The 14,071-nt window shown below is 45.8% G+C and overlaps 1 protein-coding gene across 3 annotated transcripts in view; it reads left to right on the plus strand.

The window, feature by feature from the left end:
* Positions 1-14,071, plus strand: part of Aopep (aminopeptidase O (putative)) — a 298,386-nt gene that overhangs the window by 203,576 nt on the left and 80,739 nt on the right. For all 3 annotated transcript variants that reach the window (XR_003713119.1, XM_028781229.1, XM_028781230.1), the window contains exon 11: positions 9,086-9,146. Coding sequence is in view for 2 of the 3 variants with exons in the window: in XM_028781229.1 (XP_028637062.1) it covers positions 9,086-9,146 (61 nt within the window). In the remaining variant the exon portion in view is untranslated. The remainder of the gene's footprint in view (positions 1-9,085; positions 9,147-14,071) is intronic.

The raw sequence follows: 14,071 nt of genomic DNA on the forward strand, positions 1-14,071 counted from the left end.
TTTAATGTCCTCATAATCACTACCAGGAAGATTATTAGAAAATAGCATAGATTATGATGGCACTTGGAATGCATAACTGAGGCTAGCCTTGAACTTCTGAACCTCCTACCTCTGTCCTTTTCCTCTGCCCTCTGTCCTCTGCCTCATGTGATGCCAGGGATCAAACCCTTATGCCTGTTTGGCAAGCAACCACCCAAATGAACAGCAGCATGGTGAACAACATTCTTTTTTGTATGCGATGTTTTTTTCATATTTGACCAAAAAGACAACTGAACGAACATGACATAAGTCACCAGTCTGTACCTTGGGGCCACATAGGCAGTATGATTCCAGAGTTGGGAAGTTGAGGTTGCAGAAGTTTTTCCTTTAGTGTATGAGCCCACAGGGACTGGCTCCAGCCCGTGACTACCTCATCTCCATGATCCCTACAAACATCCTGAAAAGGAAGGACATGCTCATTGTTGGATGTGGTCATCTGCAGGGACATGGCCTCACATGGCCTTTAGAAGAAGTCCCTGTTACACATGTAGATTCCCCCACCTTGCTTCTTCTAATGCCCTATCATAACTCCTAAACATAAACACCCAAAAGCATAATTTTTAATAGCAAAACTGACATTCAGACATTAAAGGGGACTTGTTGAACAATCTAAGTGTTTCTTTGTTGAAGGACTGACATTGCTTTTCATTCTTTGACCTTTGGGCTTAGCAGTGTTTTGAATGCATGTAAACACTTCCAAGCGTGGACATGAATTCTTTGACATGGATATTGTTTTAGATTCATGCAAGACCAGTCACTTGTATGTTGATGGGCCTGTCTGATAGGCAGTCTAAATTAGACATCTCAAGGGTAACATATTATGCATGCAGGTTAGGTCCAGAGGAGGGCGCTCTGTAAAGACATGGAGGCTTTGTCTACATATCAGATTCCCCTGGGCAACTTTGTTGAAACCTCCCTATCTCCCTACCACTACCTTCCTTCAGCAGGTAGAAGCCTTGCTGTCTGTCAGTCCTGGTGTTGTGGACTTTCTTTCCACTACAGGGGCTCACACTTGTCAGCCAAGCACTCTACCCCTGGACCTAACCCTGATTATTCTGTGTGTATGTATGTACATACAGCAAGGTGTGTATGTGATCAGAAAGCAGCTTTGTGGAGTGAAGTCTCTCCGCCACATTTCATGTAAGTTCTAAGGATTGAGCTCATACTGTCGATCGAGCTTGCTTATAAAAAAACACTAAGAGAGCAGGAGCATGCAAACACGAAGCCAATTTGTGCATCATTCGGAATCAATAGACTTCTTGATTCCTGCCACTCTGTGCTCATTCACAAGCATGAACTGCAACTTCAGCAACTGAGCAAGACAACAGGCTCTCAGGAGGCTGTGCTAAGGAACTGTGTTGTGTGGATGGCCTTAAATGTTTCCTGGTTTTTGCTTATTTGTTTTGTTTTTATTTTGTTTTGGTGTGGATTTTTGTAGACATATTATGGTGATATCTTAGAGCTATCATTGCTATGATGAAGCACCATGACCAAAGCAATTTGGGAAAGGGTTTATTTGGCTTACACCTCCATGTCACTGTTCATCACTGAAGGAAATCAGGATAGGAACTCAAGCAGGGCAGGAACCTAGAGTTAGGAGCTGATTGCAGAGGCCATGGAGGAGTGCTGCTTACTGACTTGCTCCTCATAGCTTGCTCAGCCAAATTTCTAATAGAACTCAGACCCACAGGCCCAGGGGTGACACCATCTTTAATACACTGGGTCCTCTCCCATCAATCACTAACAAAGAAAATGCCTTACAGGTTTGCCTGCAGTCCGGTCTTATGGAAGCAGTTTCTCGTCAATTGAAGTTTCCCCTTCTCACATGACTCAAGCTTGTGTCACGTTGACATAGAACTAGCCAGCACAGGTGGTGATTCTTCTGCAAAACTGGTATCAGATGTGGCTATTTATCATTCAAAAGTAGACCTAAAATGTATACATATTTCCTTCCTCAATACTGGATGTTAAGCTCACAGCTTCACACATGCTAGGCATGTGCCTGACTACCATGCTATAGTGGCAGTCATTTCCTTTTCTTTTATACCTGCCCCCAGGACAATAGCTCAGGTTCTCTGATAGAGTTCAGAGGCCCTTATTTAGGACCTTGAGCATAGGAAATAGGGAAGAAGGGAGGGAGGAGAGGAAAAGAAGGGAGAAAAGGAAGAAATTTATAGATGTACCATACGGCCTCTTCTGTTGGTTATAAACTTGCATTCCAAATGCTGACTGCATTCCTTCAGGACAAAGTTCTTAGGGCAGAAACACAATGGTTTTCACTGAGGCAGCACAGTACACGTTAGTCTGAGAGGTCTGTGTCTTTTAATCTCCATGATGTGGTATGGAGCTCATTTGGATGCCCTGAGCCCTCTGGCTCCACGGGCCTGGATTTTATTGTTGTGGATATTTACTGAGGCAACACACTGGGCCCACAAAGAAACTTTTGTTGTAGTTGTGGAGATTAGAGCAGCATCCATGGCCTGTATGACTGCCAACCACCCACTGCATCCCTTTGACGGGGCGGGGTGCCTTTCCCAGTGGGATCATGCTTTGCTTAGCAGGCTTAAGTCTCATTAAGAATTCTCCTTAAATGTTAAAGTGGTCTCTTGTCTACAAAAAAACCTACTTCACCAAGTGTATTGGAGTACATTTTTAAACTTAAACATCTTCTTGCCTGCTAACTAATCTCAAAATCTAGTTTGCCTGTTCAAACAGATGGCTTGCTCTATTACCTATGCAGCATATTGTACTAATTTTATGTGGGCCTCCAAAGACTGCACATCTACCCCCTGGAGCCTCTAATCTTTGGCCCTAGTTGCAAACTGATCCTTTGGTACATCTGTTAGGCACTTGAGCTGTGCTGAGCCGGCAAGGCTTTGCTAGTCACACTGAGTGGTCAGTGTCAAGCTCCTCTGCACCTTTGTCGTGCCTCAGCTTACTAACATTCTCTGTGGAGCGTCTCCTGTAACAAGATTGTGGGAGAAGGGGAGAGAATAAATCCAATGATAGCCTTCAAAGAGATCCTAACCAACTACCAAAATCACTGGCTATTCTAGTCACCCACACAGGACATTAGAATCAGCATATGCAGGGCACTGTGAGGTCTGGGTCCTGGGCGGACAGACAGCAGCCCTGACTTCACACAGGACATTAGAATCAGCATATGCAGGGTGCTGTGAGGTCTGGGTCCTGGGCGGACAGACAGCAGCCCTGACTTTGAAATGAGACCTAAAGGCAGAACCTAGGACGTAGGGAGTCGGGAGGGAAGGGGAATGGGAGGGCTTGAAGCTGGGAGATCCATGAGAGAACACTAGTGCATTTGAGTCAAGAGATCTTGAGAACTGGAATTATTTCAGTGATGGGTACATTGGCAGTGGGCTTTGAAGCAAAGAACAGAGTCATAGGTTGCTTGAGAGGTGCCACAGTTACAAATGGGTGAGTTGTTGTCATGTTGAATATAGGAATCAGGTGTGAGACTGACTTTTCTTTCTTTGCCCCTTTCTTTGCATTCTAAAGTGTAGTGGGTAACTGCTTGTCCCAGGAATCAGTATTGAGGGGGAAGAAGATAGTGCTCAGGAGGCCGTCTAGAAGGACCCATGCACCGTCCTCCCCCTGCCAAAACCTATGCTCCCCTGGAGAATAGCTGGTCCAGCAACCTCAGCCCCCAGATTCTGGTGTCAGCCACAGCTACTGATTAATCTTGCCCATCAATTACAGTGCTTGTGTGTGCATGTTCATCTGTTTGTTTACCCCCCTTGCTCTGCCTCCCCCACAGAGCAGGGAGCACTCACTTGCCCCGACTCATAAGCAATCTTCATTATCTACTGAGCACAAATGCTTGGTTTTGATCAAGAAAATGAGCAACACCATGGAAAGCTCTGAGACACAGTTTGCTTTCACAGATAGAGACGGGGTTGAAAAGCATAACTTATCAGCGTTTTAAAAACATGTATAGAATTTAAGTTCTGCTTTCAGACAAGGCCTTTCCATTTCAAACTCTGGTTCTTTTCTGTGTCTAGTACCTATATGCTCAAAGTTGTTGAGGCCTGGCATTTGCTTCATGTGAAACTGGTGGGAGTATGTGGTGGGTTGTGGAGGGAGAGCATGAAGGTTGAAATCCCAGGAGGCTGAAGGCAAGAGCCAAGAATGATAACAGCATTGTACTCAGTCACCAGCAAACTAGTGGGCCCACGATAGACACAGGTGACAGTAGCTGCCTCATTCACCACAGCAGCTCAGACGTCAATAGCAAGACGTCCAGGTGTGTGCAACCCATCTTCTGCAAGCCTGTGCTTAGTTCTGTTCATGTCCACATCATGCAAAGGTCACTTGTTCCCTTTCTAGGCTTTAAACACAGCTTACTTTTGTAAGCAGTATCATATCAGGGAGAGAAGCATGTTCTGGTTCCTTCTGTATTAACTAATTGTGACCACATTTATACCCCAGAGAGTCTCAAGATAGGGCACGAAAACCCCACACTGCCATGTGAAGTGTGGTACACGCAAGCAGGCAGCCAGTGGGTAGCACTGCCTGCTGCCCGCAGTACCAGGTCTCAGCCATAGTGTGGAAAAAGTGAATGCCCTAGTACAGATGTGAAGGTCATGCACTTTCGGTCTGTGTCCGGTTAGCTATCTGCTGCATAAAATCTGTTTCCGTAGTGATGAGACATGCAGAAGGGTCATTTCCTGTGTGTCCTGGGTCCTGGCTATGTGGAAATGCTTCTGCTTGTCTGCTAGGATGGTTTAAGTTGAGTGACCTCAGAGGGAAAACACACACCACTGGCTTAGACACTGTGGGTCTGCCTGTGACAGGCAGCTGTTCACTTAAATCACTGCTGTGCCATTTCTATAGTAATGATCAAAACAGCAAAACTATCACAGATGCCCACTTTTCTCTGAAAACATGTGGTCCACTTCTTCTCGGTGTTGGGGGGGTGGGGAGTAGCATCATTACATGGTGGCTCCCTTGCTTTTTAGTGGGCAAGTATTAATGCATGATTCTTCTTCTGGTGGTCTAACATCTTATCCCACCGTTCCCCAGACAGGCTTAGGGCACTAACAGCAGAACTGAGATGTCCCCCTGGCAACACTGACTACCTAGGCTGTGACTGACACCCACTCAGACAGTCATCATCCACTTCACATAGCTACCGTAAGGACCAAGGGGGTTGTGCTTATAAGATGCTCTGAATCTTCCCAGAGAAAAGTGGCCTGAAAATCCAGCTCTTTTCAGTTAAGGCAGAAGAGTTGTTGCTTCTGACTGTAGGCTCGGGAGCTCTCTCGTCCTCACATCTCTGCCCCTAAAGGCCCTCTTCTTCTCTTCAAAGGTAATTGGAGAGCAGACAAGCCAGGCAGCCCCAGCAGGAAGCTGGCTACCTTTAGGGTGAGAAGTGTTAGCAAGAAGGGACAGCTATGTTGGGCACAGATGTACAGGTGCTCAGGCTCTGTGTCTGCGGCGTGTTTATACCACTGCAGAAAGGGATTCATGATGAAACCCAGGTTCAACATGAGAAGGAAAGCAGAGCTTTATAAATTTCAATCCCAGCTCTTCAGGTACCATCTGTGCAGCCTTAAGTAAGTTTCCCAAGCCCCGAGGACTTTGTTCAACTCCACACGGTGCATAACAACACTGGATTTGTGCTGGTTCTCTAAGACTTAGGTGGATGTTTTCTGTACTGCTCTAACATAGTAAATACATAGATGGTAGCTGCTGCTTCTGTGCCTCCACTTGGAAGAGCTTAGAGATGTCTTCATTCGTTTTCTGTTTTAGTGCCACCAGAGTGTCTGTGTGAAGAAACTGAGTATGGCATCAGTATTTGTTTTACCACTAGACAGTAAACAAACCCTTGGAGTTGGCTGTAGATAGGCACAGTAGTGGTCACATGCTTTCTGTGAAATATTGCCTTGTAGAGATTGATAGAAGCCAGAGTCTACTGCCAGTCTTGCAGCCTTCCCTACCCTTCCTCAGCATTCTACGTCCTCAGCATGGGTTGCACATTCTCAGGGAACTGAGGTACCTTGAGTTTGAAGCCATCCTATGTTACATAGAGAGACCAAGTCTCCAAAGTAAGTGCATGTGCACACACAAACACACATGCCAGCAAATCAGCAGCCTGCCATGTGACCTCCCTGCCTCTTGACTCTTCTTTATTTTGTAGTCATGGTGGTCCATTCTCATACCATGCTAGGTGCTACTGGCTGAGTCAAGCCTTATCTACACTTTGACTCTGTGGAATAGGCATGTAGGCATGTCTTCTTGCTCTGTGTCTCCTCTATCTCCACTGCTCATGTCCCAGCATGCAGGACAGTGCCGCCTTCTCAACTACATACTCAAGTGGCACCTCTTTTCAGAACCTCTGAGCATTTTTCTCGATATGCTCTACCCATTCATCCTCCCTGAGCAAGGATATGGTCTTCCACATCACAGATGCAAATCCTATAAGCTGCAGCATCTTATGAAGCACCCATCATCTATTCCGCAGAGACAATCTCTGGGATGTTTTCACGTCAGCTCCCTCTACTCTGGCCATGGTAGCTCCACCAGATGCTTGCCTCATACAGATGTTTGCCTGGTCCTCAGGCTTCTTGCCTGAGGATTTGGGACAATGCACAACACCTACTTTCTCAGTCTTTGCTCCCTGGCCTCTCCTTACGCCACTGAAAGAAGAGTCTTGCAGTGGAAATTCCAGAAAGGAGATGATGTTTGTGTCCTGGATTTACTCCTCTGTGGTGATGCCCAACAGCTGCTCACCATCTTCTGAAAAAACACTCAGAAACAGCAATTAAGTCACCACTCAGATGTTGCCTTTTCAGGACATTTAATCCCAGTTTCTATGAACTCTTGGATGTATCCACTGTGTCTGACTCTTTGACCATCCATGCTACTTCTGAGCATTCTAAGTGCTGTCTCTCTCCATATGCTATAGACCTGTCTTCCTAGATGTCAGGTGCTGCACAGTCAGCCTTAGAAGTGCCTCTGACTTTGGCTTTTCTATGGGTGATTAAGATAATGCCAGAGTGTGGTCCACAGGAGTCTGGCTAGAAATTAAGCTAGTGAACAACAATTCCTACCTGTGTCCAAGAAAATAATTGTTTGTTGTTGTTGTTGTTGTTGTTGTTTTCCCTTGAGATGTGTGAAACTGGCATATAAGACTGATTCTGTTTACATTGGAAGTGAGACAACAAGTTGAAGGCCTATTTGAAACAAAGGCAGTCTGTCTGCACTCTACCTACCATTGATCATGCCACTGGGACACAATTCACTTGGCGGAGAGGTCTGTTTCCTGTTCTCATTCTGAGCAGCCCTGGGTTTTCAACACTGAAGCCAGTTCCGTGTATGCTAGTTTCCAGCCCTGTCTTCTGAGACCCTCTCCTGTGCTATTTTCCCTGAGTGGCCAGCCAGACCTACCCTCATAGTCCTGTCTGGTCAGCCAAATCCACTGAGGGTGTATTGGGGCCTTCACCTAAGCACAAGGGAGGACAGTGATCCTCCTGAAGATGCTCTGAGGAGCAGTCTGTCTCTGAGTGTCAAATGTACAGAGTACTTGGCTATTTGACCTGGATTGATGGTGTTACATGGTAGCAGGTGATGAAAAGGCCACTGATGGTGGTCCTCAGCTTTCTTATGAGGCGTGTCTGGAAATGCCACTTGTTACAGGGACCAGGAAGACCTGTCCCTCTGACTTCTTAGGTTTGCTCCCCATCATCTGCCTGGTAGTCCTCTTGTGAGACCCTGGCTATGGAAGCTCAGACCCTCTCCATGCATATCCTGTGTTTCTTCCCTAGTAGGTGCTATTTCCCCAGCCCACTGAAAGCTGATTTCTGACCAGATGCCCACAGTGGACTACACTCAGCCTTCTAGTTCCTCAGTGTACTGCATATTTCTACAACTTCTATCACCAATAGAGAAATTGTAGAGGGGAGTTACTTATGTTATGCATGTGTGTGTTCTTGTACCTGCTCACAGTTGCCAGATGATAACTCTGGAGGGTCAGTTCTAAATTTTATCCTGCTAGGGCAGGGTCTCTTTTGTTTTCTGCTAGCCAGTTCACGCATTTTGAGGCAGTCATTTTGTCTCTACTTCCCTTCTCCTGATAGGAGTGCTGGGATTACACATGATGTGCCACCACATCTAGCTTCTTGTGTAGGTTCTAGGATGGAACTCTAGCCATCAGGCTTGAATAGCCAAGGCTTTACCTGCAGAACCATCTCCATGCCCCTCCCCCAAATGTGTTTTTATTCATTCAAATAAAAATATCTTGACAGAAACCCACCTTCCTACCAGGAACTGTAGTGAGTGCTGGGGTTGGCTGGTAGAGAGCATTCATCCTTCAAGAAGACAGTAAACACGATGCCAGCAAACCATTCTACCCCAAATGTGCTAAGATTGAGGGGTCAGGGAGTGATGGGGGTTCCAAGGAAGCAGGGTGCCTTCTTCCTGGCTAAGGGCCAGTGAGCAGATACTGGGCATGAACAGGAGTTGCCTGGTGCTGAAGGAAGACCATCAGCTGTTAGTATTGCAGATATGTAATGATTTTATAGACCAGTGAAGTCAGCAGGGCAAGAAAGCACTTTAATTTCAGCCAAGCTGATAGAAATTCCTAACACTGCGTAGAGAGGGGCTTTGATGTGGGTCTGCATGGAAAACAGACAGGTGGGCCGGTCGCAGTGTACCCTGCTCTTGCAGCCCATTGTTATTGCCCATTTCAGTGACTTGTTGCCACACTAGCTGCTGTTGAGACCTCACTTTCCTTGCCTCCCTAGCAGGCAGTCAGGCTCTACATGATCCAGGAACATCCCTGTCCCCTAAAGCTTTAAACGTATTTGCTGCTCCTTGACCGTGCTTCGTCAGTTTTGGTCTGCAGACACTGGTGTTCACTGGAGAGATGGCCCTAATGTGACGGGTTCCTTCCCACAGACAGCCAGTGGGGCAGTGCTTATTCTCAAGAGAGCCCCTCCTCTGCCCGAATACTTAGCCAGGTCCCGGTCCTGTGTGTTCTGAAGCATTTTTTTTTTTTAACTATTTGGTTCTTGTTTTGTTTCTGAAGGCTCGGCCTGTCTGTTGAGAACATCGTCCGTGATTGGCTTGAGTGTTCCGGAATACCTAAGGTACCTGTGAACTGTTTCAGGATCAGAGTAAAGTTTACTACTAGCTTCTGAGCCATGACAGTAATGTTTTTAATATGTATATAAAAATAATGGTGTCAGAAAAATGCTGCCATACAGTAGCCACTGGCTTGAGTCCCTGTGGGATGTAGGTGAATGCGACAGTGGGAACTGCATTGTGGATTAAGTGAGGCCATGCAAAGCATGCTGGGTATTTTGGGTAGAGTCTCCAAGCAACAGTTTAATACCTGCAGTAGGTGAAGCAGATGGCTTGGGTAGAGCCAAACAGATGATCTGGTTTGCCACAGCATTATCTGACCATGGTACTTGTTTTCCTTCCAACCCTACCTTTGAACTTCCTTGCTGTTATACTGATGTGTCAGGCTGGCATCTCCACCTCAACATTGCTTCATCCTGGGGACCTGGAATCAGTTCCCCCCCCCCTCAAGTTATGGGTATCTGCGACAGAGAAATGTTTACCATCCGCATGGGAAGGTCCATGTTTCTAGTATCTATTGGATAATCCAGGTTCCTCCCTAGCCCAAATGCTGGCCTAAGGGCCAGACTTACTGTTGTGGTGTCCTTGGTGGCTGTGAACAGACTCCTGTGGCAGTGAAAAGTTTGATCCTGTTTTCAGGTAAGCAGCTCCTATACCCAGCTTATTTTTTCTGATTCTGTGGCTGGTTATGTGAACTTCTGCTTGGAAGTATCTGAGCGCCAATGAATGTCTGTGAGCCATGAAATGCAGTAAAAGGGTATTCAGCCTTCAAACAAGGGGAAATGTTACTACCAACCACCATCAGCTCATTGGGAGATACTTGGCCTTCAGTTCAGAAATGTGTGCCAGCTACTTGAAGTTACTGGTTGACTCGGTCCCTCTGGGAACCATCAAAGAAATAAAAACTAAACAAAACAGGTGAGGGGATGCTGCCTGGAGCCTGGATGGCAGCACTTTAACATCAGGTACGTTATGAGAGCCTGTGGCTTCTAAGAAGGTGACTTCAGAATGAGATGACTTGCAGAACCAGCCTCACCATGCAGTGTTTAGGTGAGGCTTCTCTGGCAGTCTCGGTGAAGTTTGCTTTATGGGCCTAAGAAGGCAGTTGGAGGCTCCCAGGCCTTTTTGGTGAGGCTGCTCTAGAACAGGACCCTTATTTGCCCCAGCTGTCCAGGAGGGAAGAAAGATGACGTCCTAAAGTCTGAGCAGTGTGTGCCTGGAAGCAGGCTGCCCACGTGGCGTGTATGAGGCAGGACTGACCTTCCTCTTGGTGGCAGCAGGGGAGGTTGCATCATACAAACTGGGGAAAGGAACAAGAAAAGGTGAGATTTGCCTCTGAGCTGAACCTTTTCTTCCCAAGATCTAGTTGCGTTCGTGGCAGCTTTAGCAGAGACAAGGCTTTCTACCATGAACTGATGAAACCGACTGTCAAAACAGCCAGGTGCAATGAGGCTCAGCAGCTATAACTTATCTTTAGGGTCCAACTGACATTTCCCTTGGTGCTTAGCTGTTAAGTAAAAACAGCAGCAGCAGACAGAAGCAAGCCTGATTTAGTGCATAAGTTGGGCTGGTGAGCGATCACAGGGCGTCTTTTCATCCCCTCCACCCCACTCTAGTTCTCTGGTTATTTATGTGGCCACTGGTGATCTACCTACCTGCTTTCAGCCCCTTCCACACTCCTTGTAAGTTTCTTTTTGTTTCCACTTCAGTGAAATGCTTGGCGGAGCCTGAGAGCCCATAGTGGCAGGAGCTCTCAGTGAATGGGACACCTTGTTCTCCATCCCGCCATTATAATATAAAGTTACTAGCATGCCTGCCCTGAAGTGACAGCACAGCACCAACAGGCTCTCTGCTCTTTGTTCTCCTCAGAATTTCTGTCGTCCAGCAACCGAGTTCTCTGGTGACAGAGACCAGTGTTCTCTTATGAAGTTTCCATCTCACAGGCTACAGAGGCTTTTTATCTTCTCAGAAAAGCCTGCCTCAATTTTCCTTCACAGCTCTGCTGAATAGAAATCATAAAGAGAAAATAAGTGGGCATGGCTTCAGGAGCAGCAGAAGTGGGCATGAGACCCACAAAGACAAAAGTCTTGGATCCAACCTCCTTAGGAATACCTCACTCTGGGAGCCTTTGACCTCACAGAGACTGAAACTATCTGTTTCCTCAGTCTTGTTGCCTTTTGTGAAAAGGTTATATACTTATTTTAGAATATGAAAGGCTTCTAGGTAAGAAAATTAAAATGACACTGAGGTGATTTTTTTTCCCCACACTGTGGTCTTTAAGGCAGAGTCCCCATAGAGTCTAGACTCCTCATAGCTGAGGTTGTCCTACCCACATTTCAGTACTCCCCGAATGCTGGGGCTCCTGGCATGTACCCCTGTGCCTGACCACCAAAGAGAAGGCTTCAGTGCACATCCTTCCAGCCACCATTCAGAAGTTATATGTTCATTCTTTGTCCTTTCTCTACCATTTTTGTTTTGATTTTGAGGTACAGAAGATAGAACTCAGGGCCCTGTGCATGATGGATATATTCCCTGCCAATTATAAAATAAAAACAATAAGCTTCTAAAGCAAGGCCAACCAGAAGCAAAGCCTAAATTGTGGATCCACTGCTGTGTCAGTCTCAGAGGTGACCTAGGCATGATAACAGCCTGCTGTAAGCCTCACACCTGCTTTCTGGTCTACATAGTAGGTATCCAGCCTTTTAAAGATAAATCACGGCCTTGGTCTGAGTTTTTAAATGGCGTTTCTCCACTACTTTCCTTTGTCCTTTGATATAAGCTGAAGAGCAAGTGTTGGCAACTGCCGCTTCCTGATGGATGGTCCCAGACTAAATGTTGTCAGCTCTCCATAGACTAGTATACACATGTCATCTGGTCTACTGGGGATTAGTTCCAGAGCCCTGCAGAGGACAGCCCACCCTTCTATATAGTGGCTTAGTGTATATACACAACCATCATAATCCCCATGTGTGTTATAGCCAAGACAGTGTGAAGGCTAGCATCTGCCGTCACACCGTTGGACCGGCATACTCAGTCAGTGTGTATGTGGTTGTTTCTCTTCAGGTGTGCTACCTCATCCATAGTCATGTTTCAACCTCTGTTACGATGTCTCTGTACAAATGCACTAGAGATGATATTTCTTCATTCGGGTCTTCAGTCCTCCTTGGTTTGATTGCTACAGAGCCTTGGAAGATCCTTTGCAACTTGTCAAGTCCTGAGGTGCTCCCTGTAAGCAACACCGCGGTTCTGATCCTATTCCCCAGAACCTGCACCTTTTCCTGGACTGGTGCAGTAGCTAATTGCTCATGGAGCAGCCAAGCTCTTTTCTTTCTTTCTTTCTTTCTTTCTTTCTTTCTTTCTTTCTTTCTTTCTTTCTTTCTGTCTGTCATCCACATCAAGGTCAAGTGAGTTCTCCCCAAACACAGCTCAAATCCATCTTCACTGGGACTCTCTTTATTGGTGGTGTTCTGAGAATGCTCTCTGGCCTGCTGGTGATACTTTCAGTCCTGCCCAAGGCTGTTCTCTTCAGAGCTTTTTTGTCCCATCTTCCAGGCATACATGGGAAGCCATAACTACCAGACTGCAAACAACAGTCTCCTTTGCACATGCTCTTTCCTATTTCTCTGGCATTCTCTCTTCTGTTTTGTCTTCATCATAACTGGCTTTATGTGGTTGCTATTTACATGTTTATCACCCTCCCTGCCAGGAAGAGCCGTTATATCTGAAGCATCCCCACAGTACTTACCATGATAAGCATGTTTCTGGTTTTTCTGCTTGCCCTTTTTTTGATGCTCAGAAGCCTATTGTCTGAGAAGTGACAACAACAGATGGCATTAAGTACTAGAACTATATCTAGCACACCTGAACTAATTAATTAGTCAGCTAATATGTGTATGCATGTGTGTGTTTGTTCAGTGAAACAGGGTCCCATTATATAGTCCAAGCTGAGCTAAAACCTGCCCTGCTGCCCAGGCTGGCCTGGGACTCACAGACCTTGATGATTCTGCCTCCTGAGTGGGATTGCAGACCTATGTGAACAGCTGGCCTCAATGGCTGAATCTTAAGTCTAATCTTAATTAAATTTGTATAAATTAAAAGTAAATAAATCTATATTCCTTGACACATCTCAGGTATAATAAAAAACCTACTTTTCAACTGTAGATTTTATAAAATAAAAATAAAACCCAAGCATTTATGACTAAAACTCAGCATCTGAGTTTAGATAGAATATGTATCAGATTAAGAAGCCTCATACTAATAAGAAAGGAGGAGGAAGAAGAAAGAAAGAAAGAAAGAAAGAAAGAAAGAAAGAAAGAAAGAAAGAAAGAAAACAAAGGAAAGAAAGAGAAAAGCATTTCTTTATTTTTTTTTCTTTGCCACATTTGAAATGGTAAAGTTTGAGTTCACAGCAGCCAGGCATGTACAGTTGGTGCCCATTCCTTTGGTTTCTACATGAATTTAGCCAGCTACAGGTAAAAGTATTTTTAAAGAAACTGTCTTTGAACTGAACACCTACAGACCCACTGGAGCAGCAGTGTGCCCTCTGCTAGATTTTGAACAAACTGGGAGCAGGGAGACCACATGCCATACGTATATCACTTTATGTAAGGGGCTGGAGCATCTCTGGGTTTTATGCCCACAGGGGTCTTAGACCAGTCCCTCAGGTGCTACAAGATAAACTAACCCATTAAAACCTCATCTGAGGCTTTGGTAGAAGTTGGACTAGCTGAGTGGAGTACATAGGGGCTGATGGGTGTCATTGTAGTGAACTTATGAGCAATGGAGAGGTAAGAAAGATGGAAGAGTGCAACAGTGCTTGTGCAGTGAAGAGTGGAGCAGTGCTTGCACAGTACAGAGAGTAGAGCAGTGCTTACACAGTGCAGAGTGGAGCAGTGCTTGCACAGTGCAGACAGTGGAGCAGTGCTTGCAC

This window comes from Grammomys surdaster, unplaced genomic scaffold, assembly GCF_004785775.1.
Source record: "Grammomys surdaster isolate TR1022 unplaced genomic scaffold, NIH_TR_1.0 375, whole genome shotgun sequence".
NCBI lineage: Eukaryota > Metazoa > Chordata > Mammalia > Rodentia > Muridae > Grammomys > Grammomys surdaster.